The sequence below is a fragment of the Protomyctophum bolini genome (genome assembly GCF_963924005.1).
Source record: "Protomyctophum bolini genome assembly, chromosome: 3".
Lineage (NCBI taxonomy): Eukaryota > Metazoa > Chordata > Actinopteri > Myctophiformes > Myctophidae > Protomyctophum > Protomyctophum bolini.
In genome coordinates this window covers 36172239-36197237 of record NC_137864.1, presented here as the reverse complement: position 1 = coordinate 36197237, position 24999 = coordinate 36172239, and the positions used below count along the sequence as shown (strand labels likewise).

The 24999-nt window shown below is 40.6% G+C and overlaps 2 protein-coding genes across 4 annotated transcripts; both read left to right on the top strand.

The window, feature by feature from the left end:
* Positions 1-66: 66 nt before the first annotated feature.
* On the top strand, positions 67-8892 carry LOC308313004 (uncharacterized protein). 2 transcript variants are annotated; one of them, XM_080759845.1, is made up of 6 exons: positions 67-247; positions 3601-3737; positions 4005-4951; positions 5629-5812; positions 5933-6049; positions 6522-8892. In XM_080759845.1, the coding sequence occupies exons 2-6, from the start codon at positions 3620-3622 to the stop codon at positions 7661-7663; spliced, it is 2508 nt and encodes an 835-aa protein (XP_080615971.1). In that variant the 5' UTR covers positions 67-247; positions 3601-3619; the 3' UTR covers positions 7664-8892. The 2 variants fall into 2 exon arrangements, with proteins under 2 accessions (XP_080615971.1, XP_080615970.1); XM_080759844.1 differs by having other exon boundaries at positions 67-462.
* A 201-nt stretch (positions 8893-9093) lies between these two features.
* On the top strand, positions 9094-23232 carry gaa2 (alpha glucosidase 2). 2 transcript variants are annotated; one of them, XM_080759573.1, is made up of 21 exons: positions 9094-9514; positions 10281-10381; positions 11421-11981; positions 12395-12540; positions 13453-13618; positions 14112-14208; positions 14613-14732; positions 15246-15364; positions 15862-15993; positions 16330-16440; positions 17873-17986; positions 18119-18203; positions 18300-18417; positions 18589-18722; positions 19311-19462; positions 19603-19751; positions 19836-19977; positions 20178-20276; positions 20407-20571; positions 21117-21263; positions 21373-23232. In XM_080759573.1, exons 2-21 carry the CDS (start codon positions 10289-10291, stop codon positions 21436-21438), a joined length of 2916 nt encoding a protein of 971 aa, XP_080615699.1. In that variant the 5' UTR covers positions 9094-9514; positions 10281-10288; the 3' UTR covers positions 21439-23232. The 2 variants fall into 2 exon arrangements, with proteins under 2 accessions (XP_080615699.1, XP_080615700.1); XM_080759574.1 differs by having other exon boundaries at positions 9095-9514; positions 21376-23232.
* Positions 23233-24999: the final 1767 nt, after the last annotated feature.

Below are 24999 nucleotides of genomic sequence, written 5' to 3'. Positions count from 1 at the left end.
TTTATTTTGATAGAAAATCAAATGAACCGGAAGCTGTTACACTAATGGCAGTAGGCTAGCGGCTAAAGGGCTAGTTATGTGCAACAGCCTACGGTAGTTATTTAGTTTAAGTCACTAGCTGATAAAACACACACTTTGCTTGATGATAATGAGCACAAACGTGACAAAGCAGCAAAATATATTACCAAATCTGTGTTGGTTAACTATCGAGCGAATACTCTGTATCTAAAGGGAAATCCATGCCGAGGTTTGTCAAAGACCTATTGTCTCTTGTTAGACATTAGCTAGCTTACATAGCCACTAGTCGAATGAGATTTTTTTGCAGAGATGCTAGAAACGTTACTATAATATCAGTATATCACTGGGACATGATGGGATGCGGCTGTGCACTTCTATTTGTAGTATTTTGCTTGGATTGCAGCATCAATGGCTAAGGATGCTTCCAAATATGTCCTAGGCTAGGTAAGCTATTATAACCATGTTAGGACCCTGTATAGCTGTTAAAATGGTGCTGAGCAGCAATAAGATATGTAGTTCATCCCTGTGTTGTTAATGAATGAGTAAGGTCATATTGGCTTGGCAGTGTGTTTCTTTCAACAACTTCATATTATGGGTTTCCCAGGATCACCAGTTCTAGCTTCTACCTTAGCCGACAGGGATGTTATGCATGGTGGAGTCAGAAGTTATTTGTTGCAGTAAGCTAACGTTGTAGGCTACCTAGAGTAGAAGATGCGTGATTGTGAAGGGCTTTATGGAACATATTTCAATATCAAAGCCACTGGAAATCAAATGTCATCCTATCAAGCAAAACGGCTGTCTTTGAAACATAGGTCATTTTAGATAAATGTACAATTACTGGGTTGTTGGCAGTGGACTGCAACCTATATTGTTTGATGTCTTTGAATGTAAAGGGATACAACTCAAAGTATGTGTACATGATCCCAGAGGACAGTGACAGTCCCTTCGGAACATCATGTACTGACTGGACTGTCACCATCTTTATTACATCTCAGTTTCAATTTCCGCCGATGGTTTGCTATGATGTTTCAGTTGTTGTTAATTAGGATTATATTATTATGCCATAAACATGAATTCAAACTTCAAAGCAAATATGGGTGGAAAATTATTAAAAAAAATAAAATAAATAAGGAAGTGTTTTTGCCAGCTGCTTGAAAATATCTTGGACTACATTTGCTACTACCTCTAGTAGTGACTTTTTCATGATTGGTTGCGTGTCTCTAGTCTGCCTCTAAGCCATAAAACCCATAACCCATAAAACCCATAGTCTGAACAGCGTAAAACCCCATACTCTGAACTCTGTGTGCCTCAACAGTGACACTAGGTTACCCAGTGGTATTGCAGCTGTTTTTACTCTAAACGGACATACCAGTTGGGTACACACAGAGAGACACATATGGCCAGTTATTGGACAGTATGCACCGCAGCAAGAGGGGCAACAGAAGGTGGCACAGTCGGTATTGCTGTCGCCTCACAGCTAGAAGGTCCTGGGTTCGATTCCCGCTGGGGGCGTGTTCTCTCCTCTGCGTCATCAGTGCCCATACCCGAGGCGGGGTTGGTGAAAGGGCCTTTCTGTGTGGAGTTTGCATGTTCTCCCCGTGTCCCCTAGGGTAGGTACCCTCACAAAAAAATGCTGTAATCCTGGTCTCTAAACTACCTCCCCTTGGCCAGCCGGGGCGCCTGATGTAGGGGAAAGTTACTGGTCGGAATAACGTGTTCCTCCTTCCACACGTTACGTCCGGCCGGGGAAACTCCCCCCTGTCAGGTGAAAAGAAGCGGCTTGGACTCATCATGCATAGAAGGAAGCATGAGGTCAGTCCGCTGCCCCACCCCCAGGTTGGCAGAGGAAGTGTAGTGCCCATGAGGATTACATTAGATAATTATTGATCTGGGTGAAAAAAAGGGTTGCAAAATCGTGGGATAGAAAATTAACAAAACAAAACAACAACAGCCCAAGCACACTCAAATATGCATACAGGGACATTTTCTGGCTGCAAAAATAAATTATATATACCCCTGGAAGAAACTCCAGTCACGCAATGTTTATTTGTAATAGATAACAGTAGCACATGTCCACTATGGTGTAAGGAACCTTAAATGAACCTTTTAAGCCTTGGAGCTTACTTCAGTGTGCAGATATTTTCGTTTTACACAAACATTAAAATCCTGTTGACAATGAATGGAGAATTTACGTCATATGTGGACGAGCAAATAGACAATTTTTGTCCTAAATTTACGTCATGTGTCTGAGCAAATTATGTTTTGTACGATGATAAGAGCGCCCCTCACTTCACACCGGTGTAATTTTTTATTTCTACTATCTTTGGCCTCGGCCCGGCACTTGGCGTTTAGTTAGTGGATGTGCGTGCTCTATTGTATTTTTCAGGATTACTATAATGACCATAATGCTTTGGTGCACTCACCCCACCTTGTGGAGAGGGGCAGGGCTGTCTTACTGAGACAACATGTAGTCCACACTGGGCAAGACCTACGCTGTAGAGTTCATTGCTGGAATTTGGCGGAAGTAGCTGGGTTTTGGCCAAAGTACTGCTCAAGGAAATTAAGTGTTGTGATTGGTCGAAAAATATCGTATCCGGGGGAAATGTTCCGGCCTGACATTTCCGGCTTTGCACTCTCTGCCTTAGGTTGTGACGAGGCCTTTCTCTTTGCAGATGAGTTAGACTGATATCACTATCACAGACACGGATACTAAAATATCTAAAAACACTTATTATTACCCACATAAAAAAAAAACAGGAAAGTGTTTCTTGTCTCCAAAACATCATTAAAATAATCTGGTTTTGCCTTTGGGGTAAAGTTGTTCACATTTCTATTCATCATGACATGAGTCATAGAAAACACAAGATAATGTCATGTTTTTGAACAGTTGAATGGAACCCACAGTGTTTACATCACTTGAATGATACTCGGGATACCGGCTTTAAGCAGGCTGTCTGTTTATTTGATACAACCCCAGCATTCCTATTATGGGGGGAACATTTGCCAAACATAGCAGACCTACAACTCAGTGTGTTGTGTTGCAATGCTTTGTGAGTGAGTGAGCTAGTATCCGGCTATTTTTTGCAAAGAGATTTGGTATAGAGGAGAACAGTGCACAACGTATACAAGCAACTAATGTCCATGGGCAACTTTGATGATGGAGAGGGCCACTATTTCCACACTCGTCTATCTCCACATTGCATACTGTCGGGCAGAAACCTCTTATCTCCGTATTTTATTCCGTATTATTTATTTATTTGTAAAATAATGCCCTACTTCATCATTCGATGTCACACAAAAGTAGCAAAAATAGCCACTGCGATGCGTTTGGAGCTGGTAGATCTGCTATTTTTGCTATATTTGAATTGGAATCCTGAATAATTTTTAATTGAAATCTGAACTTGTGTTTTGTTCACCTACCACTGCGTCTATGTGTAACCCCACAACGTTGTTCTGTTCACCTACCACCGTGTCTGTGTGTAACCCCACAAGGTTGTTCTGGTCACCTACCACCGTGTCTGTGTGTAACCCCACAAGGTTGTTCTGTTCACCTACCACTGTGTCTGTGTGTAACCCCACAAGGTTGTTCATCATCTAAAAGATGGGCTCTGAAAATCCATTGGACTTCAGCCAAGCTCTGATACTGGTCGAGGATGATCAGCAAGAAATAGGAGGCCTGATCAATTCTGATGGAGAAGAAGTTTCGTTTTCTGAGATCAGTATGTATTTGAAGTTTAACAGTAGAATGCTTTGTTTCCTGTATTTTTCTGTATTGGCTTGTGTATCACATTATTTATGTGTAATAGAAAGTGGGATTGAGAAACTTAATGCAAAATAAACTGAGATCCACAGAAATCAAAGCACAGATGTACTCAAATATATTTGACAACTGGGATATAAGGCCAACTAATACTAAGATGTCAGGGATTGATTATTGAGGGGGAAAAAGATTTCCCTATGATTTACTTTTTTCCCCTTTCAAATAGGAGATTGTGAGGAGGACACTGGGTTTGCAGACACTCTGCCATCAGAGCCATTGGATCTAAGTGAGAATGGAAAGGCAGAGCCCATATACGGCTGCGCAGTGTGTGGCAAAGTATTCCTCAATGGCTCCAAGCTGCATCGCCACCTACGGACTCACTCGGGAGAGAAGCCCTACCCTTGCTCCATGTGTGAGAAGAGATTTCCAGAGAAGGGCCAACTCATGATTCACGAAAGGGTTCATACAGGAGAGAAGCCGTTTCCCTGCACTGACTGTGAGAAGAAGTTTGCTAGCCAGGGGGAGCTGAGGCTACACAAACGGACACATACTGGCGAGAGGCCATATCACTGCACTATGTGTGGAAAGAGATTCTCCCGTCATTGGCACTTGAAAACACATCTAGAGGCGATGCATGCAGCAATTGTTGCTGGCTTTGCGAGGAAAAAGTTTCCTTGTTCCGACTGTGATAAGAAATGTAACTCTGCAGCAGAGCTAAGGGATCACCAGAGAACACATACTGGAGAAAGGCCATACCAATGCTCTTACTGTGACAAAAGGTTTGCCTTGACCGGCACACTAGTGAGACACGAACGCCTCCACACAGGAATCACACCCTACCGCTGCGCTGACTGTGGGAAGACGTTCGCACAACAGTGGACCTTAACCACACACATGCGGACACACACCGGGGAGAAACCGTATGCCTGCACACATTGCGAAAGAGCTTTCATTGCCCCGGGGGAGCTAAGGAGACACATGAGGATTCACACTGGGGAAAAACCATACACCTGCACTGACTGTGGCAGAAACTTCTCTCTGGCAGGAACTCTGAGGAACCACAAGCGGTCATGTACTCATGTGAGGAACGGATCAGACACAGACACCATCCTTATTCAAGTTACTAGTGGTGAATCATCAGACCAGGGGCTGATAGCCAACATTAGCTGTGAGGTAAGCGCAAACCAACATTTTGATATTATTTAGATATATGCTGGGTTTGATGTTGTATACCTGCAATTATTTCTTTCATATATTTACATTTTTTCAGATCTTGCAATGTGTAAATCACTCTGGATTAATGTGTCTGCTAAACCAGTGTTTCTCAAACTTTTTCATGTTAAGCATCACCATCAGATTCGTGCCAGGGACTCAAAAATATAAAACACTACAGGAGTCTTTTTTTTTTTAAATCGACTGTCATTATATCTGTGTGGCTTTCACACTAAACGATTGATAGCCGACTAGGCATCACACACTGCAAGAGTTCACCAAGATGCGATCCAGACCCGATTTTATTCCAATTCATTTTGACATCTCACGCACATGCAGGATGCCATGATACAAGCGCGAGACCGACACAGGACGCCCCCTCTCTCTCTCTCTCCCTCTCTCTGCGTGCACGCCACACACAGGAATAGCCAGGCCACACAGGGTGAAATGTGATAGCGTCCCCGGAACCCCACTTTGACATCCACTGTGCAAAAGTACTAAAATACTCAATTGTTTAACTTTTTGGTTTTCACTGTCGACGGCCATAGCTCAAACTAGAAATGCTGTGAGTATCCATAGCTCTAGTCAAGGTAATCTATTACTGAACTCTTACTTCCGGCTCTGATATGTATTTACAGGCTTCTGCTAGCCAGACTACGGTGGAGGAAGTTGAAGCCTCCTCCGAGGGTCCTGATTGTAGCCAGGCCCAGTATGGAAGTGAGCTTGGTGTACCAGAGGATGTAGTGGATGAAAGTGGTTCCAGTCCTCAACAGATGAATGTTATACTTGTGAAAGAGGAAGAAGAGGAGGAACCCTTATGTGGTACATGAAGCGTGACGTGACCTTTCCTATTGTGAAACATTACTTACTTTACTGTCATTTTATGGAGTGAAATATAACTAATATATATCCCTCTAATCGTAATTATTATTTTCCTCACAGTAAATGTGTCCGATACATCTGCTAGTGAGGATAACTCCATGGTGGGAAGTCAGCACCAGGAGAGCAGTACAGAATTTGAAGTTATGGTGAAAGATGAGGAAGAGGAAGCTGCTGATGGTAAGATAATGTATTATAGGAGTGTAAATTAAAATTCAATTGTCATCATTCAAAGTGATCCCCAAGAAAAGACATTTGTGAATGATACCTAGTATGTATACAATATCATATTCTATAATAAATAACAAAATACTCTGGATTACATACTTCCGATTGGCCGAGAGTGACAGTACAGATGGAATACACCTTACTGTTCTAATTCATTCATGTAGTAATTAATGAGTAATGACACCTTGTGGCAAAAATATGTTACTGTTGCTACAATGACAGAATGGATCAGTAAGAATCATGGACTACTTAAACATTTTTGGGCAATTATGGAGGAATCTTTGGAAGTTGGTGTAAGTGGGATAATGCACTGTAAGCAAGTCAATCACGAGCACAATAGCACTTCATGGAGGCTTCTGTGTGTATTGTATATTAAACTTGATTTAATGTTTTACCTGTTATATTTCTGTTTGTGACTCATCAGGGTATGATCCTGATCACATCATTATTGCTGAGGAGGAAAGTCCTCCTGCGTCACACCAGCCGAAAACGAAGAATAAGACCACAAAGAAGTCCTACTGCTGTGGGCTGTGCGGAAGAGACTGCCATAAGATGTCTGCTCTGCAAATACACATGAGAATACACTCCGGAGAGAAGCCTTTTCAGTGTACTGTTTGCGGGAAGCAGTTTACCCAGAAAAGTCAGCTCAAAGGCCATCAAAAAATTCACACTGGAGAGACCAATATCTCAAAGAGTTCCTACTGCTGTGGGCTGTGTGGAAGAGACTGTCATAAGCTGTCTGCTCTACAAATACACATGAGAATTCACTCAGGAGAGAAGCCGTTTCAGTGTAATGTTTGTGGGAAGCAGTTTACTCAGAAAGGCCAGCTCAAAGGCCACCAGAAAGTTCACACTGGAGAGCGGCCATTTTCCTGTCCTGACTGTGGCAAGAGTTTTGCTCATTCCGGGGCGATGAACAGGCACCGCCTCACGCATACAGGAGAGAAGCCCTACCACTGCTCTGTATGTGACAGGAGTTTCAACCAGTCTGGTCGCTTGAGGGAACACGAGAAGGTTCATTTTGGAGAGAAGTATGACTGTCCCGAGTGCGGGAAGAGTTTCACCAGACCATCAAGTCTGAAGAACCATTTTAGGCTTCACACTGGAGAGAGACCATACTGCTGTAATATATGTGGTAGGGGTTTCAGTCGCTCTCAGAGCCTGAGGCTTCACAAGCGTAAGCATGGGCAGGGTCAGACTGATGACGAGTCGTTATTTTGTGTGAAGACTGAAGACGACTCTTCCCAGAATGACGATTCGCCTGCTGATGACACCTGTGTTGCTGAGCAGAACGAAGGCGACTCTTCAAAGAATGACAACGATTCGCCAGTTGATGACTGCTGTGTTGCAGAGCATGATGAAGAAGACTCTTCACAGAATGACAATGATTCTCCAGATGATGATGACTACTGTGTTGGAGAGCTGAATGAAGATGAAACTTCAAAGAATGATAATGATTGTCATGTTGATGACACCTGTGTTGGGGAGCAGAATGAAGATGACTACTCTTCACAGGATGACAATGATTCTCTTGTTGATGACTGTGTTGCAGAGCAGAATGACTAATTACGTATTAGTCAGTGTATGAACCACAGACATATAAATATAAGTTTTATATCAAATATCAAAGACACAGTTTGTAAAATTTTAGGTGTTAAAAAAGAATATATATACAGAGAAAGGGACCAGTCCAGGAAGTGCCTCAACATAATGCCCATCCTAGACCACTGAATGCCATTTTGGCTCTACACTGTTAAAATGAAACTATAGGTCAGCCATGCAAACAAAAGCTTTAAGCCCACAACAACAAAGTCCAGATAAACATCCATCTGAGGCACATCCCTAAAAAATTAGAAACTGTGTCTTTTCTCAAATCATTATTAATGTATGCAAGGCCACGTGAGATCTCTTGACTTGTTATGCACTCCATGTTACAGTAGTAATGAGGTGGAGTGGACCAGTGATTCAAAGGTTGCTGGTTCGATCCTCAGCTTGAACAGGAGTGTGTACTCCAGGTGACTGGAGGATGGCTAATTCACATCTACACTGACCTCACATACACCATACAGTATGGGACTGTGCATCTACTGTAGGAGGGGTATGCAACGTGTTGATTGACAATTAAGTGATTCTTCTTTAGATATCAAGTCACACAAATATTAAGATGATTTATCGTTGTGCAAATAACTCATTTCAAGGCCGAATATAAATTGTATCCATGCAGTACTTTACATTCAAACTTTGTTATGTGGATATTTGATGGAAATATTAAGGGATTATAATGATTATTAGATGGAAGAATAATGTCTGAGAGTAGTCTAGGAAACAAGTAAAACTGTATTGTTATGTCTAGCCATGCAAATGTCGGCTGCCAGTGGTAAATGAATGTTAAGTCAGAGGACCATCAGCATTTTGGAAGAAATAATATTAAGAAAAGTTGTATTGATTGGTATTTTTAACTAATATCAAACATGTCACTGTCTTATGATTCCCAGTCATGTAGCATTATCAGCAGCTCGATTCTACGGTTTGTCTGCATATTAAAACTGAACCAAACCGTGCCTTCAAGTTTCATCTGGTTCCTTCCTAGACAAGTCTTATGGCCAAATACAAATCTGAATATTGTAAAACAAAAAACAGGTATTATCCTGATAAGCTATGTCACAAACAACGGTAGCCTTTATAAGCATTGTTGATGGGTAATTTTACTAACTGCCCATTGTTGCTCATGTCTTATTGTCTGGAATATGTGCTATACACTGATCTAAAAAAATAAAATAATATTATGGAAATCACTTACTAGTTGAATGATTCTTGAAATTGATGGGATTAAACAGATAAAAACATCAGACTGTAAAATGTTTTTAATTGGGTTATAATTCGTTCAAATAGCTTGTATCTGAAGTTCTGAACTGAAGCCAGGGTAATTGATGAAACATCTGTAACGTTTATCCAGACGAGGACTGCAACGTCTTAATTCCCTGCCATGGTGCGTTCACTGTGTTGCATGAACTTCGCTATTTGGAGAATTGGAGGTTTACCACCCTAGTCTTGTATAGTTTAATTAAAACCATGGTCGTCGATAACTCTTACCTCACGTTCGTTAAGTTAAATTAAAGAAGCGGCCAAAATGCCTCACGAATAGTATTTTCAATCGAAAAGCACAGAAGCCGAACTGAACATCGTCGAGATTACGAGTTCTCACGAAGACAACTGCTGGATCAACAAACTCATGGAGACACGGCTAGCAAGTAGCCCATAGGGAAGTAGCCAGAACATTGCGGTACATAAACAAATCATGCTTAGCCGCCCAGTGACAGCCGTTCAAGCACTTGTCAGTGGAACATTCTGCTCGTCTGTCTACTCTATCGTATTAATGAAGACATAAGCGGGACATTGACATTGTTCGTGCAGAAGGTAAACAACGCATTTGTGGTGTCCTTGCGCTTTGGTAGCTATAAGTATAATACCGTATAATAGCTGTCCTGCTAAAGACAGATTTTATAACCGAACTTTATATTATAACTGTCACTTTAACGACTTGAAAAGTAATGTAATTGTGTATTACTTGGGAAGTCATTGAATGTTTTTAGCTAGCACAAAGCACTTGATCTCTGGGGGTGCATGGTGAACTTTGCATTTAAGCTAACAACACAGCCAAAATACAGTCTTTTCTTTAAGTTTGTATGTGAACCATGCACAGTGCCATTATCATGTTTCCAAAAATTAATTAGCAGTGAAGAATGCATGTTCACATTCACAATGCACTCCGTTATTTATGGGACTTAACTAAACTAATGCAATAGGATAATACTTATAGTGGAAAAACTTTGTTTATGCTTGTAAACTATTTTGATATTAAAGAAAGTTACATATTTTCCATCTACAAATCGGTCATTGAGAATGCATGTGTGGCTTGCGTGTTTTTAACTTTAGGCATCTGCATCCCTTACTGGTATTTCTGGTTACTTATGTTATCAGGAACTGCACCATAATGCAGAAGAAGATATTGAAGACAAAGAACTGCAGACCTCTACATGAAAACACATTCTTATATATTTCCTCTAAGTGTGTTTGATTTGAAGTTGTATCAATAGACTGGCTTATAGAATATTACACAAATAGTGGCATTTGGCTCCAATCCATCATTGGGTTTATAACTTAAACTCAAATGTTCTTTCAGACACAATCATGGCGTCATACAAGCGACTGAACCCAGAGGACGTACAGTTTTACAATGCAGCAGTGTCAGAGGATCCTGCTCCTGTCCAAGAGGTAGTTATGGTAAGCTAACTGCAGATAGATGTATTATGTCTTTGTCTTAATACACTGGTTCTCAACATGGGTAACTGGGTTTCACTTAAATAAAACTTGTATCAAACTGGGGGTCATTAATACATAGTCTGGACTCTGGATGATTACCTGAATTAAACACGGATACGTAACTGAATGTGGGCTAATGTGTGGAACAGACATGCATGTCCTGCTTCTGGTTAGTGTTTTGCTAACAGTGAGTCTAGTTGCTAGACATGCTGTATATTTTTGGTCTCAGTTGACCAAGATGTTAGAATATTAGTCGATGTGTTTTACAAGATTGAATGACTTATTCAAACTTATTTCCTGAAAGATGATTACTGCATCACTGGTCTGCACTAGATTTTTAAAGATGTATAAATTGGACACATTTGTTAATGAAATGAACAAATCCATTAGTCAACAAACCATTAGTCGACTAAGAATGTATGTATTTACTTCATGGACCACCATAGAGTATTGATTGATCGATCGATCAATCGATTGATTGATTGATTTAATACTTTATTAAATTCTGCAAAAATGTACAGAGGTACAGATTTATACAAAAGTATGCTAAAAGGATAACCCAAAAAAAGCCTATGGCTTATTTCTATTGAGGTCCTCTGTATTCAGTTCATTGAGACATTTAAAGACAAACAATAATATACAATAATATGCAACACATCATATATACAGTAAACAATTTCTGGTGATGCTTAGAACTTTTACAGGGGACATGCAGTTACACATTGCAGACACCTGTAAGTGCTCTTTTAGAGTCCCACTGTTGGTAGGGCATTTCACATTTTGGTGGCATAGCAGTATTAAACCAGCAGAATTTAACCCCTTGTTTGAGCCGAATCTGGGTTGAACGATATTGATGGTTCTGGACCCTCTGGTGTCGTGCTTGTGTGCGCCTTTAATGTTATTGATGCAGTTTGACTTCATTGTGTGTACTCTACTGTGAATTATGCAGTATATATTTATATAGGCCTACTGTATCTGACTTTATGTCTCTGTTTTCAAGGTGACGGAGCCAGACGAATGTGAGCAGGCCTTGCTTCCTCGCAGGGCACCCTGCTCTACGACCACAGCCCTCCTGGTGCTGGGCTCTCTGCTGCTGCTTCTCTGTGGAGCCTGGCTCCTTGCCACCATGTTCTGGCTGCACTCTCCCTCCATCCTCCAGCCACACCGGCCCCCGCCACATGCCCCCGCGTGGAAACAACACTCTGAAGGATGGACGGAGTTGGACCGTGCTGCTGCACCACCTGGTCATGATTCGGAGGCGTGCGGTTCTACCTCTGAAGCCTGGAGGTTTGACTGTTACCCGGAGAAAGGGTTAGTCGTGACCAGAGAATTGTGTGAAGCCAGGAACTGCTGCTTCATCCAAGCCTCGGGTAAGAAGAACGGTGTTCCTTGGTGCTTCTACCCCACAGAGTTTCCCTCTTACTCAGTGGTGTCTACGGATGACACTGCTCTGGGAGAGAAAGGCAGGCTGGTGAAAGAGGTTAAGACCTACTACCCTGGGGACATCCTCACTCTAGATCTGGAGATACGCCACGAGACGGAGACAAGGCTACGGGTCAGGGTGAGTAGAGCATTCAGATGGCCAGACACATTGATACAACTCCTTCCAGACCATACAGTACGTGTCAGTGGCGGTCCAATCTGGCCCGAGGGATGAGTTTTGGGAAGTACACACAACCACTAGTTGTGTATACTTGAAAAGCAGTACTAGTTAACTGCAGACAGTTAACTAGTACTCACCCACTGTGTGAATCTAGTCAACCCCACTATGTCCAAGGCCTCGACAAGGCTGTAGAAAACGTTGTTTGCCGTTGTGGTGTTTGTCATGGGTACCATTTCTGCAAACTCATCACAAATAAATATTCCCAATGAAGCTATATTGGCCACATCGGTGCTCACGTTGGTTGCAATAAAAAAAGGTTTCAAATGGTATAATAATGGAAACATAAATAATTTGTATTTTTCCATATTTAGATTACAGATCCCTCAAATTCACGGTTTGAAGTACCAATTTCTGTCCCCAATGCCACAAAGAAGGCAAAAAGTCCAGCCTACACCGTAGAGCTATCCAAGGAACCTTTTGGTCTTATTGTGAAGAGGACATCTACAGGAGCTATACTGTAAGTTTGGTTATGCTTACGTCAGTGTCTAGATTTAAAATTACATTTCGCCCCACACACTTTAGACTGAATATTATGTAATGCCATAACTTTCTGATCTTTTGTTTATATTTACTCACTGGTGATGTAAATTGGTGAACAGTGCCATCATGGTGTTAGCTTTGAGTAATGGGTGTTCTGGTTGGTTGGTGCTGATAGAGATTGTTTGATAATATAATTATAGGTCTACCTATTTCGTCCCAGCTGCTTCTCTATGGGAGCGGTTAGGGGTTACCCCCTGTTGAAGACCCCTGGTTTAGTGTCTTGCACTTCATTTATTTGCACTATAGAGCGTCGCAGTCCCTCCCCCTTTCAGAACGGCGAGTGGCCCAGGAAATGAAAAGCAATGCATTTTTCCCATAGCCGTTTCTGAAAGTATTTATTTAAAGACTGTTACGCCGCGGACAAAGCCAACTCGGATCGTGACAAATCATGAGAATGAACACAATATTTTGGGCCGATCAAATAATTTATAAGAAGAAAAACAAAACAAATAGTCTTGTCTCCTGCCTTTATTTTCTTCTTTCTAATGATTTGATCGGCCCAAAATATTGTGTTCATTGTCATGATTTGTCACGATCCGAGTTGGCTTTGTCCACGGCGTAACCGTCTTTAAATAAATACTTTCAGAAACGGCTATGGGAAAAATGCATTGCTTTTCATTTCCTGGGCCACTCGCCGTTCTGAAAGGGGGAGGGACTGCGACGCTCTATACTGTATCAGTTACATACATCCCAGTATCCTTCACTATGTTGACTTGTACTTTATTATATATTTTTGTTATCTATGTTACAATTGTGGATGTATACAGTGTTGTTTTTTATCATTATAGTACTAAACGTTTCCCTTCCCTTTCTCCTGTTTTCTTCCCAGTCTGGACACGACCGTAGCGCCACTCTTCTATGCAGATCAGTTCCTTCAGTTCTCCAGTTCCTTGCCTAGCCAGTATGTCTATGGCCTGGGTGAGCACCGCTCCTCCTTTCTTCATGATGTCCACTGGAACACCCTCACTATGTGGGCAAGAGATGTGCCTCCAATGGTAATGTTAGCACAAGCTCACTTAATTATCTAGTTATAATAGACCTTTTTCATGGTAGCCTAGCCATATTGACATAAATAGCTGTGTAATGTTACTGGAGTTGCCAATGATAATTACATAAATGTTTTTATCATTGATATCTTAATGTTTTGCCAATTATTTTGGGGCCCACTTGCAATACCTTCAAGGCCCACAGGTTGGCTGATTTACATTCTACATTTGGGTCTGCTGAAACAGCCAAATAGAATTTGTATTACCGTGTGGCCTTGAAAGATGCTAGCCTCTAGCATCTGCCCTTGGCATCTCTATTTTTCTTTTTCTTTTTCAAATAAATATTAATAGCAGAACTACAACAAAAAGGCCTATTGCAATGCTAACTACATTATAATACTAACTTTTTTAAAACATAATGCTTTGAAAAGGTTGTCTTCAAACTCACTTTACATCATGAAGATTGGTAGCACTCACAGCGATGTCTCCCTCTGCCATTTAGGAAATGACTAACTTATATGGATCACATCCTTTCTATCTGGCCATGGAAGAGGGGGGGAATGCACATGGCTTCTTCCTCCTAAACAGCAACGCTTTGGGTTAGTGTGCTAATGTTAGTATTTGGTATGTAGAGTAGACATGCAATATGGAAGGTCAGTTATGGAAAATAGCCAGAAGTCCTGTTTTAATGACCAAAACCATAGTCATGTGAATTTTATTGATGCTTATAATAACTCAACAGCTCTACCTGCTGGTCACAGGTGGAGCTGTCTAATTCTCTAAGACAGTGAATGAATGTTGTGCAAAAGTAATGTCTGTCATTTAGTTAATTCCAGTGTCCAATACAACAAACACTCATTGCATCCTATACCCATGATCTACATGCAGTTAACTTTATTAATTAAGTCCAGGTTCATTATACCCCCAAGCTGATTGACTTCTTTATAAATATGATTTATTTTAATTTATAATAATTGTTTTTTTTTCCTATATATTTTGCCAGATGTTTCCCTCCAGCCTGCCCCAGCCATCACATGGCGTACGATTGGTGGTATCCTAGACTTTTATGTTTTCCTGGGTCCTGATCCTGCTTCAGTAATTGGACAGTACCTTGACGTTGTGGGTCAGTATGTCAGGAACCTCTAATGTACGATAATGTTAGAAACGAACAAAAAGACAGCTTTATAGTTTTGCTTCTTTATCAGTATTGCTTCTCATCTAATAAAGTGGAAGCATGAAAATATATTGGCAAAAGACACACCAAAAATTATAAAATCAAGACATGGTTTCAAACACTGACAAATTATTTCTTAATAAAATAATGTGTAAAGATTGGATTTAAATGAAAAGAAGCTACATAAATTCTCTGGTGGCCCTGATGACAAGGATCTCCCTTGGTCACTAGTCAGGAAGGCCCCTCGCAAAGACCTTAGGGTGCCATCGCTCATAGGGGGACAAAAGATTGACATTATTCTTCTAGAATCAAAATCAACACTACCGTAGCTGTAATGTATTCTTTTGAGTTCATGGCCATTTTTTTCTAGGTTCTGTCCTGCTCTTATAAATGACACCCACTCCCTGTCTCTCACTGTTATTTTCCTATTCTGTCTTCTCCTCACTTGTCCTTCCCACACAGGCTACCCTACAATGCCAGTCTATTGGGCGCTAGGTTACCATCTCTGTCGCTGGGGTTACAACTCTAGCAATGCCACTTGGGAGGTAGTCAAGAAACTCAGAAATGATGGCATACCCCAGGTGAGTTAATACATTTAGGCATGTTTATTTGTATAGCGCATTTCAACAACAACGACACAATTCAATCATTAAGCAAAGGAAATACATTATAACAGGGGGAGATGGATCCAGTATGAGCTCCTCTTTCCAAATTGCACTTGCTCCTCAGCTCCAGCACCTTTAAATGGACTGAAACTTTGCCCAAATACGACGATGACTGTCATCATAGTACTGGCAACAACCTTGATATGATGTGTCTGTAGTGTAACAATGGTGGGCATAATGAAAGAAATGGGATCTTGAAATTTGTCTACTGACATTTGCTATTGTCACTATTCGTTGTAATATAAATATTTATAGGGCTTGAGTGGTTAACATAATAGACATGCATGATTCTTGATGAAGCCGGTCAATTTGACATATGACGTGTCTCTGCTACGAAAACTGTGACTATGGGAGTATAATAATAATGTGTGTGTGTGTGTGTGTGTGTGTGTGTGTGTGTGTGTGTGTGGTAGGATGTACAGTGGAACGACATTGACTACATGGAGCATTTCCTGGACTTCACCTTTGACCCTGTCAGTTTCTCCACACTGCCTGACATGGTGAAGGACCTCCACGCTCATGACCAGCGTTACGTCATGATCATGGTACGTCTGTCCTAATGAGTTAGCGCCTGTGTGTTTATGTGCAGTTCACATGCAGCCCTTATGGTTATTAGGGTGGAAAGTAACTACGTATTTTTACTCAAGTACTGTACTTAAGTACAATTTTGAGGTATTATTTACTTTAGTAGAGTATTTCCAATTTTCAGTACTCTTTTTCTTTGTATTTTTTTTCTTTTCCTGAATGTTACTTGTAACACGTATTTCTATATTGCATTATTGATACTTTTACTTAAGTAAAACATACTTTTTCCACCACTGCCTGTGTGTTTATGTGCGAACTAAGCTGACATTGATGCAACCCTTATTTCCCCCATCTAGGATCCAGGTATCAGTAGCACCCAGGCTGAGGGCTCGTACTGGCCATATGATGAAGGGCTGAAGAGAGGAGTCTTTATTAAGGACTTTTCTGGAGACACGCTTATTGGACAGGTGAGAAACATTTCCCTAGTGGACAGCAGTTTAACATTTGTTAAATTATTGAGTAGATAATTTGGAACCTTAATGAATGTTCTTTATCTATAACTTTCTTCTCTGCGTTTCCCATGGGTGCAGAGGTACGGCCTGGTATTTTTGGCTTGATTTGAACCCATTTAATCCTGTTGTAATCTATACGTTGTTATACCTTTCAGTCCAAGTCCAAATTTAAATGTGGTTTTATTTATTAATCTTAATTTAAAGGGCCATCAATACATGCTGTTGTTTATTCACAAGTTTGGAAGAACAGTTTCAGACCATTTTCCTTGTTTGTGGTTTGTATTTTCCGATTTCATAATTTACATTACCTCCATATTCATTGAAACATTACTAAACTTAACTGAATAATTAAGTCGGTGTTTGTCTTTTCTCCAGGGACTACTTTCGGCGACAATTTAGAGATTTAGCTGACGCTCTTATCCAAAGCGATTTGGGGGGCACACCTTAGTCCGACTATGTGGCCGGTTAAGACTCACCTGTGACTTCTGTGTGCTGTTAGGGTTTGGGAATAGGGTTAGTATGGGGCAAGTCGTAATCTTGGTAGTTGCATTTATGGGTGTCGGATTATTGGGACGCCTGACTAACGACACTCACCCAAGCGATTTAAGTGATGGCTGAAGCTTGAATAAGGAGTTTGTTTGGCCAACTCCTTGAGAGTTCTGATTCTGTGGATGATCTCAAGTGCAGGAATATGGCCAGGAATTCCGTGTATAGGACCAAATGATTGCTGCAATGTGTGCCTTGAAGGACAGATCGCTGTTCATAGGATCCCAGGTTCATTACAACAATGAGCAGGAGTCGCCAGGGTGTTGTGAATGGAAATGAAAAGAGGAGGCATGACTTGCCAGGGACAAAGATGTTTTGTCTATGTTGAGCTTGAGGTGGCTGAGAGACATGGTAAGCTACGTGCATAGACATATATAAAGGCAACAGTAGATGACTCGCCCACGCTGCTGGCCAATGGAGAGTAAGGTTGCCACATGGTGGCCATCTTGCTACAGTCCACTCGAGTCATAACACTGTCTATAGGTGCATGTACTTTTTAAATAACCATAACTTACACTATTTTTTATTTGGTTTGTTATATAATATAAGAGTATTTTTGTTTGAGCAGATCACCAGCTACCATAGCAGTAGCACGTACCAGAAAAGTTGACTGTTGCAAAATGGCCACTGGTGAACTGAAGATACAGTAATTGCTGTTTCAGTATAAATTATATAATAATGATTTCACATGTCTGTTTATTACATTGCCATTGCCTATGCACCCGTCTCAGAGCTTATCAGGTGTGCATAAGACTTTGTTGCCTACATCTATAGTTTTTGGCATGGTTTAGTAAAACTATAAAAGTGCGGGAGAGTTTGATCTCTCCTTGCGCCCCTGCAGGTGTGGCCTGGTCCGACTGCATATCCTGATTTCTCTGATCCTGTGACCCATGAATGGTGGTATGACAACCTGAGAAAGTTCCATGAGAAGGTGCCGTTTGATGGTTTGTGGATCGTAAGTATGGGTGGAAAAATACATCAGCAAGACTTGACCTTCCATTTTAGTATTAATACAACTTGCTTTTGACATGCCTTAGTCTATAATCAAATGCCAGACAACTTTGAACTGTGTCCTGTTTGGTTTTAGGATATGAATGAGCCATCCAACTTCCTGGATGGGTCCACCAAGGGATGTCCATCAAACAGTTTAGAAAATCCACCTTATACACCAGGTGAAGCACATGCACGCAAGACAAGTACACACACACACACACACACACACATATATATAATTGTCTGTAAACCAAATTGTAATCTTTCACTTGTAGGTGTCCTTGGGGGATTGCTAAGAGCTAAAACTGTGTGTGCGTCAGCAAAGCAGAAAATGTCTTCGCACTATAACATGCACAGTCTCTATGGACTTATGGAGGCGAAGGCCTCTGCAAGGTACCCACAAACACAAGCAGCATAACATAACACAACATAATTTACACATATAGTACAATATGGTCTATTTATAAAACGTATTTGCTAGTGCCTGTTTCCTCTTTACATTTGGTCATGTTTGTCTGGGCTCCTGTCCTTCTTCTCCTCTACCCTTTCTTTCCTTGTTTCCAGTGCCTTGAAACGTATTCTGGGTAAGAGAGCGTTTGTGATCTCGCGCTCCACTTTCCCCAGCCAGGGCCTTTATTCTGGTCACTGGTTGGGAGACAATCGAAGCCAGTGGAAAGACCTGTATACTTCTATAGCAGGTCAGTGCACATGTGTAGTTGAATAAAGGGTATTTATAAGTGTGGTACTATACAGTAGGCCCAGTAACTCTGGAGATCGATGATCCAAACTTAAGTTGACTTATTGTAATGTCTCTGTTCACTGACACATTGAGATGTTCCCTTGTATGCACAGTTATAAAGCTTTTATGAGACTTTTACTAGAATTGTTTGATCATTCAACAGCACATACAGGTCTGCATGTATCTTTTCAGTGTATTGCTTATGAATACAAATCCATCTCTTTTCACTCCAACGGAGGCCCAGAACGTCTCCTCACAAGCTGACCAGCCTGTTTTCGCTGCTCAACACGACATTGTGTTTTTTGTGACTTCGTTCAAAGGCTGCACACATAGTAACTTAGTATTGATAGCTTAAGTTTGGACAAGGAGGCCACACTTTTATTATAATTATGGAAAAGTGACGGATCAGTCAGATATTTGGTTAGACATCTTATGGAGGCTTCAGATCTCATTGTCATGTTGTCTACTCATTACCACAGCCGACACAAGTTCCTATCATGTTGTCAGTCACCCTGCCCACTTCTCTCTCTCTCTGTCTCTCCTCCAGGCATTTTGACCTTTAACATTTTGGGCATTCCGTTGGTGGGAGCAGACATTTGTGGCTTCAGTGAGGAGCCACAGGAGGAGTTGTGTGTCCGTTGGACACAGCTGGGAGCGTTCTACCCCTTCACACGCAACCACAATACATTGGATGTGAAGGTAGGATATCGGTGCCAACATACATATGTGAAACACAGAAGAGTAATACCAACCCATGTATGTCTGGAGGGAGGGAGAGCGCTCCCTCCAGGGAAGACACTGAACTACATTAGACTTGACCTGTTGTTTGTCTGTTTTAGCCCCAAGACCCAACAGTATTCAGCCCACTGGCTCGGACTGCCATGAAAGAGGCATTGCTGTTGCGCTATTCTCTCTACCCTGTGCTTTACACTCTCTTCCATCATGCACACGTACTTGGACATACTGTCGCACGACCTCTGATGTTTGAGTGAGTAACACACCAAATACGCTCACCAACAGTCTGGTTTTTGTACATCTTTTCCTACTTTATTGCATCTTGTATAATATTTAGGTTCCCCAAGGATATAAGAACATATGGGATTGACCGGCAGTTTCTCTGGGGTAAGAGTTTACTGGTGACACCAGTTTTGGATCCTGGTGTGGACTACGTCACTGGCTACTTCCCTGAGGGACTGTGGTATGACTACTTCACCGTAAGATGTGCATGCATCTCACATAGATTTACTTACCATGTTTCATCTCCGTCATCTTACCTTAAATGCATATATATATATACTGTATATACTGTATGTATGTCTGTAATCCACTTAACTCGAGAACCGTTCGCCCCACCGACTTCAGTGTGCAAAAAAACAAATCAGGTGCTCAGTTCAAGCTCTGTTCTTCTGTCCAGGGTGACTCTGTGCGAAGTAAAGGAGAAGAGCTGAGGCTCCAGGCGCCTCTGGATAAGATCAACTTGCATTTGCGGGAGGGCACTGTCATACCTACCCAGGTAAATATTATTTTTTATAATAAAAGAACAGACCACGTCAATAGTTTATTTCAGTTCTACAAGTGTGTGTGTGTGTGTGTGTGTGTGCATGTGTGTGTGTGTGTGTGTGTGTGTGTGCGCGTACGCGTAGAGGCCCAACATTACGCTGTGGGTGAGCAGTGGTCAGCCTCTCCATCTGATCTCTGCCCTCTCTGATGATGGCTCAGCCAGTGGAGACATGTTCTGGGATGACGGGGAGAGCCTTGACACCTACGAGACAGAACAGTATGCTTACATAATCTTCAACGTAACACAGGTACAAACCGGTGTTTTGTTTGTCATTTTCAGCTCTTCCAATATTACATGACACTCTTCTCATATCCCACAGGGTTGCCTTCCTAAAGTTATAGCTCTGAGATCCAAAATGGCAGTCACAATTCTGTGGATCATTATTTTCGCTCCCATACCCGGTGTGCAATTTGTATCCCATAACCTGGAAGGACAGCTCTGCTCTGGAATTGCTAGTTAGTTGTCTAACAGCTTGGCAACAATCAATTAAGTAGGATAATTTATGCTAAATATATGCTATTTCAAGAGAAATTGTGCTCAGCAAAAATGCTATTTGCACAGGGTCACTATTAATATTTATACACTGAGCCGCTTTGGTCATAAAATGCATACCTATAGTTACTTACTTACGTACAACTATCTATTATTAGCTAAACGTTGAACAGGAAGGTCACACGGTCAGTAGACTCTTCAGTTTTGCTTATGCTGTTTATCTAGATAAGACAAGCCGAGGCGATACTATACTGAGCATGTATTGATGTGTGACTAATTCCACATCACGTTGCTTCCTAGAATGTGATGACATCACAGGTGCTTCATAACCACTTGGAGGCCACCTATATCACTGTGGAAACAACCTCCTTCTACGGGGTGAAGGAGGAGCCTACCAGAGTGTTGGTAAACTCCCAGGATGCAGCATTCACTTACAGAGCCAATCAGGTGAGTCTGGGTACAAAGATTTTGTGTTTCACCAAACCAGACCAGAGAAAGACATCAGGTTTAAATTATTTCTGTTTTTTTTTGTTTTTCTCTTCACTTGTCCTTCCAACAGGTATTAACGGTAACAGATCTTGGGCTCAACCTTAGCCAAAACTTCACCATCAGCTGGATGTGACCTGTCTGATAGATTCCTGACACTGGATATTGTAGTCACAAGTCACAACCCGAGAGGTTGATCAAAGAAAAAGATATTCAACTGGGTTTTTTTGTGTGTATTTTTGTTATGGTTTTTTTATTATGATATTTTGTTTGATTGCTTGATTTAGACTTGGCTGAACATACTTGGATTGGCACATCATTGCTGGCTTAGATCACAAGTAGAATTTGTATTTATTTTTTTGTAAAACATTTAAGTGCAATAAATGAAAGAGATTAATTTATACTTCATAACTTAGGAGGGTGCGAGCACTACTCAAATTTCTTCTAGTAATTTCTTACTGGGTGAATAACTTTAATTTTACAGTCGGAGGGATTACCAGCAATAATGGCAATTGTTAGTTGGCAGGGGTATCAAACAAAGCAACATTCACGTTTTGGCATAATATATATAGCAGTGGTGTCCAATGTCTGGCCCCAGGCCAATTGAGGCCCGCCAATCAATGTGCTTAATGTCCTCGAAGTCACACATCCAAAAAGCTTTAAACTGAGCACATTGGACCTTCGTTCCAGAGATTATGCCCAAAACATCTTGAAAACAGCCATTAAAATCGCCAATTTTCATTTCTTTTTGCAGGGGTGGGGAGGTTACATTTGGTACTGTTAAATAAGGCTGAAAAAAGACTTTGTGTTTTGTTCACAGCACAACTGAAAAATTACCATTGATATTGATGAAATAAAAGAAATGCAATGCATTTCATCTGACTTTAATATGGTCTGAAAGTGCATTATGATAGGTAGGAGATGTAGTTGGCCCTTGGGTGTTTTCTTATTTTCTAATTTGGCCCCATTTGAAAAAAGTTTGGATACCCCTGAATTATACAGTCAATGACTTTCTACTTCTTCACAACTATGAATGTTTAGCAACCATCAAACTGCTTAATGAAATACTGTATTTGTATACTTGAATATTGTTCACAAGCCTGTTTTGCACTAATGGCAGTATTGTGACTGTAGTTGCAGGTGCCTTACAAAGGACCTAAACAATGTTCCATTGTCTCTGGATTAGTTCCATGAGAAACCTTGTAAGCCTGTTGTGAATCCAGTTTATAGAAATACTATACTTGAAAACGGCTTTAGTTGCAACCCGCTTTTAGAACAGCTAAAAGTGCTCTGGAGCTCCTTTTAATGTGAACATGCCTTCTGTGAACCTCAAATGTATAATTCTTGATCAGATTTGGCAAAGTTATCAGTCCAGTAAGTGCAGGGTGGTTTAACCAGAAAAGCTTAATTTGATCAGAATTTATCTTGGTACAAATTGAGAGAATAGGAGTGAAAATAGAATGTAATGGTTCAGTCTTGAAAAGAGATATATAATTGATTCAGAACATCTTACTGTATGCATGCACTGCAAACTTTACCAAAATGCTTGAATAAAATGGCCTGTCAAAAAAAAGCATGAGTGTGAAGTTGTATGTATGATTGTTTTTATGTGTATAATTGATTTAATATGAACATCTGATATTTCATGTTGCTATATTATAATTATAAATGTACATTATTTATATAGTACTGGGCTACTGCCTGATGTGGAAGGCAGCATTACCAGCAATATGGTGACACCAAAACCAACTATAATAACACATTGGAATGTGAAAGCTACATTTTGGGTGGTGTTATTTTTTTTAGGCTAATGCAGTTATAGTTTGTTTTCTTGTTATTAAAACATTTATATCATGTTCAATATATTTTCAATTCAATTGTATTTCTTTTTTCTTCTTTATTGTATTTTAAATAAATTGTATTTTCATGGTGAACATGTAGAGGTCTACTCTGTTTTGAGTCGTTTTCTTTCTCACGTGCAAGATGATGATCTACAGCACCACTAGGTGTCCCACTTTCTTGATTTCATGTTACATGACGGTTCCCCATTAAACATTATACTATTATCAATATTGTGTCCCATGAAAAGAAAAGTCAAAAGTGTATCAAGAAAAACAGACGGAAGAGGAAGTTAAATCAAAAGTTAATCAATACAACCAAATAAAATGAGTTGCAAAATCAGTCAACTTATTTGAATGGACTGAGTGTGCTAGTTTTTTCTACTGTGAATAACAATTGCTGCCAAGCTGCCCTTGTACATTGATTGATTAATTGAATATTTTATTAGACAGAAATGTCTAAAAGGATAACATGATGATGAAATTGCGGAAATTGGAAATTGCGGAAATTGAGGTAATTGGAAATTGCGGAAATTGCGGAAATTGGAAATTGGAAATTGCGGAAATTGGAAATTGTATACAAAAAAGGCATCTTCCGCTTGAATTAAGGTGACTTGATTGATTGACATCAAAAAGGGCCTCAGCTGAAACCCAACCCTCAAACAGCTCAAATGCAATACTTTGTTTTCAAGTATTGTATCACAAACATATAGCATTACAAAGTAAAAAAAGTGTGGGCACCTCTGCTCTGGGCGGTCCACACACGGTCGTCTGCAGTGCTTTTCAATTGAGGGCAGGGCGGTTCCCATGCGAGGTGCATGCATACAAGCCCGGATGCTCTCTGTGCCTTTAGAAGGCCTGTGAGATCTTGGGCCCTGTTATCTATTTATTTGTTGTTGCATAATCATAGACACAATCCTGATTGAAATCGTGTTATCTCTGCGGGCTCATGTTAACAGCAAGTCAGTCTGTCCATCACTGTCTCTTTTGGTATTTTCAGAGCACTAGGCCAGTGTTTCCCAACCTTTTTTCTGCCAATGCACACTTTTCATAGCCAAAAAATCCCAGGGCACACCTAGATATATGGGGGGGTATATATATATATATATATATATATATATATATATATATATATATACCGGTATATATATATATATATATATATATATATACCACCACACGGCTGCTACAATGTATTTCAAACCAGAACAAGATATTTGTTCTTATACACAAGATTGTGTATATATATATATATTTTTTTTAAATATGTATATATATTTTTTCCTGACCTACCAATGCGAATACAATTGCTAATTGCTTTAATCACGTCACGCATGATCTAAATCATGCGATGAGCTAAAGAGAGGGCTGAAAATGTGCCTAGTGACTAGGCACATTTTCAGCCCTCTCTTTAGCTCTCAATCACTGTTTTCCTATACATTTCTCATCCCTAAGGATGGGAAATCTAGTTCTCAATATTTCTCTATGGTGCTATTGTTTGTTTTACTATGGCCCCCTGCTGCAGCATATGAACAATTACTATATTGTCCATGCCATGCATATGCTTATTAACAAATGCCTGGACTAATGCATGACTGCACTTTAACTTAAGTGTTGCTGTTCTATTATTGTGTTGACTCGTGTGCTGTGACTCATTAGTGTGTTGTATGACTGTTATCTGTGTTGCCCTGTCTTTTTGCAGTTGTTGGGTGAGTTGGTCACAAGGGAGCCATAAATAAGCTGCATTTCATTGTTCCTTAAACAGTGGTCTGTTCTTTAAACATGACAAATACATGTGGATCTGACCTAGGCTGTCATAACGGGAGAGTCTCTGGATGTGTGTGTCATTAAGATAAGGT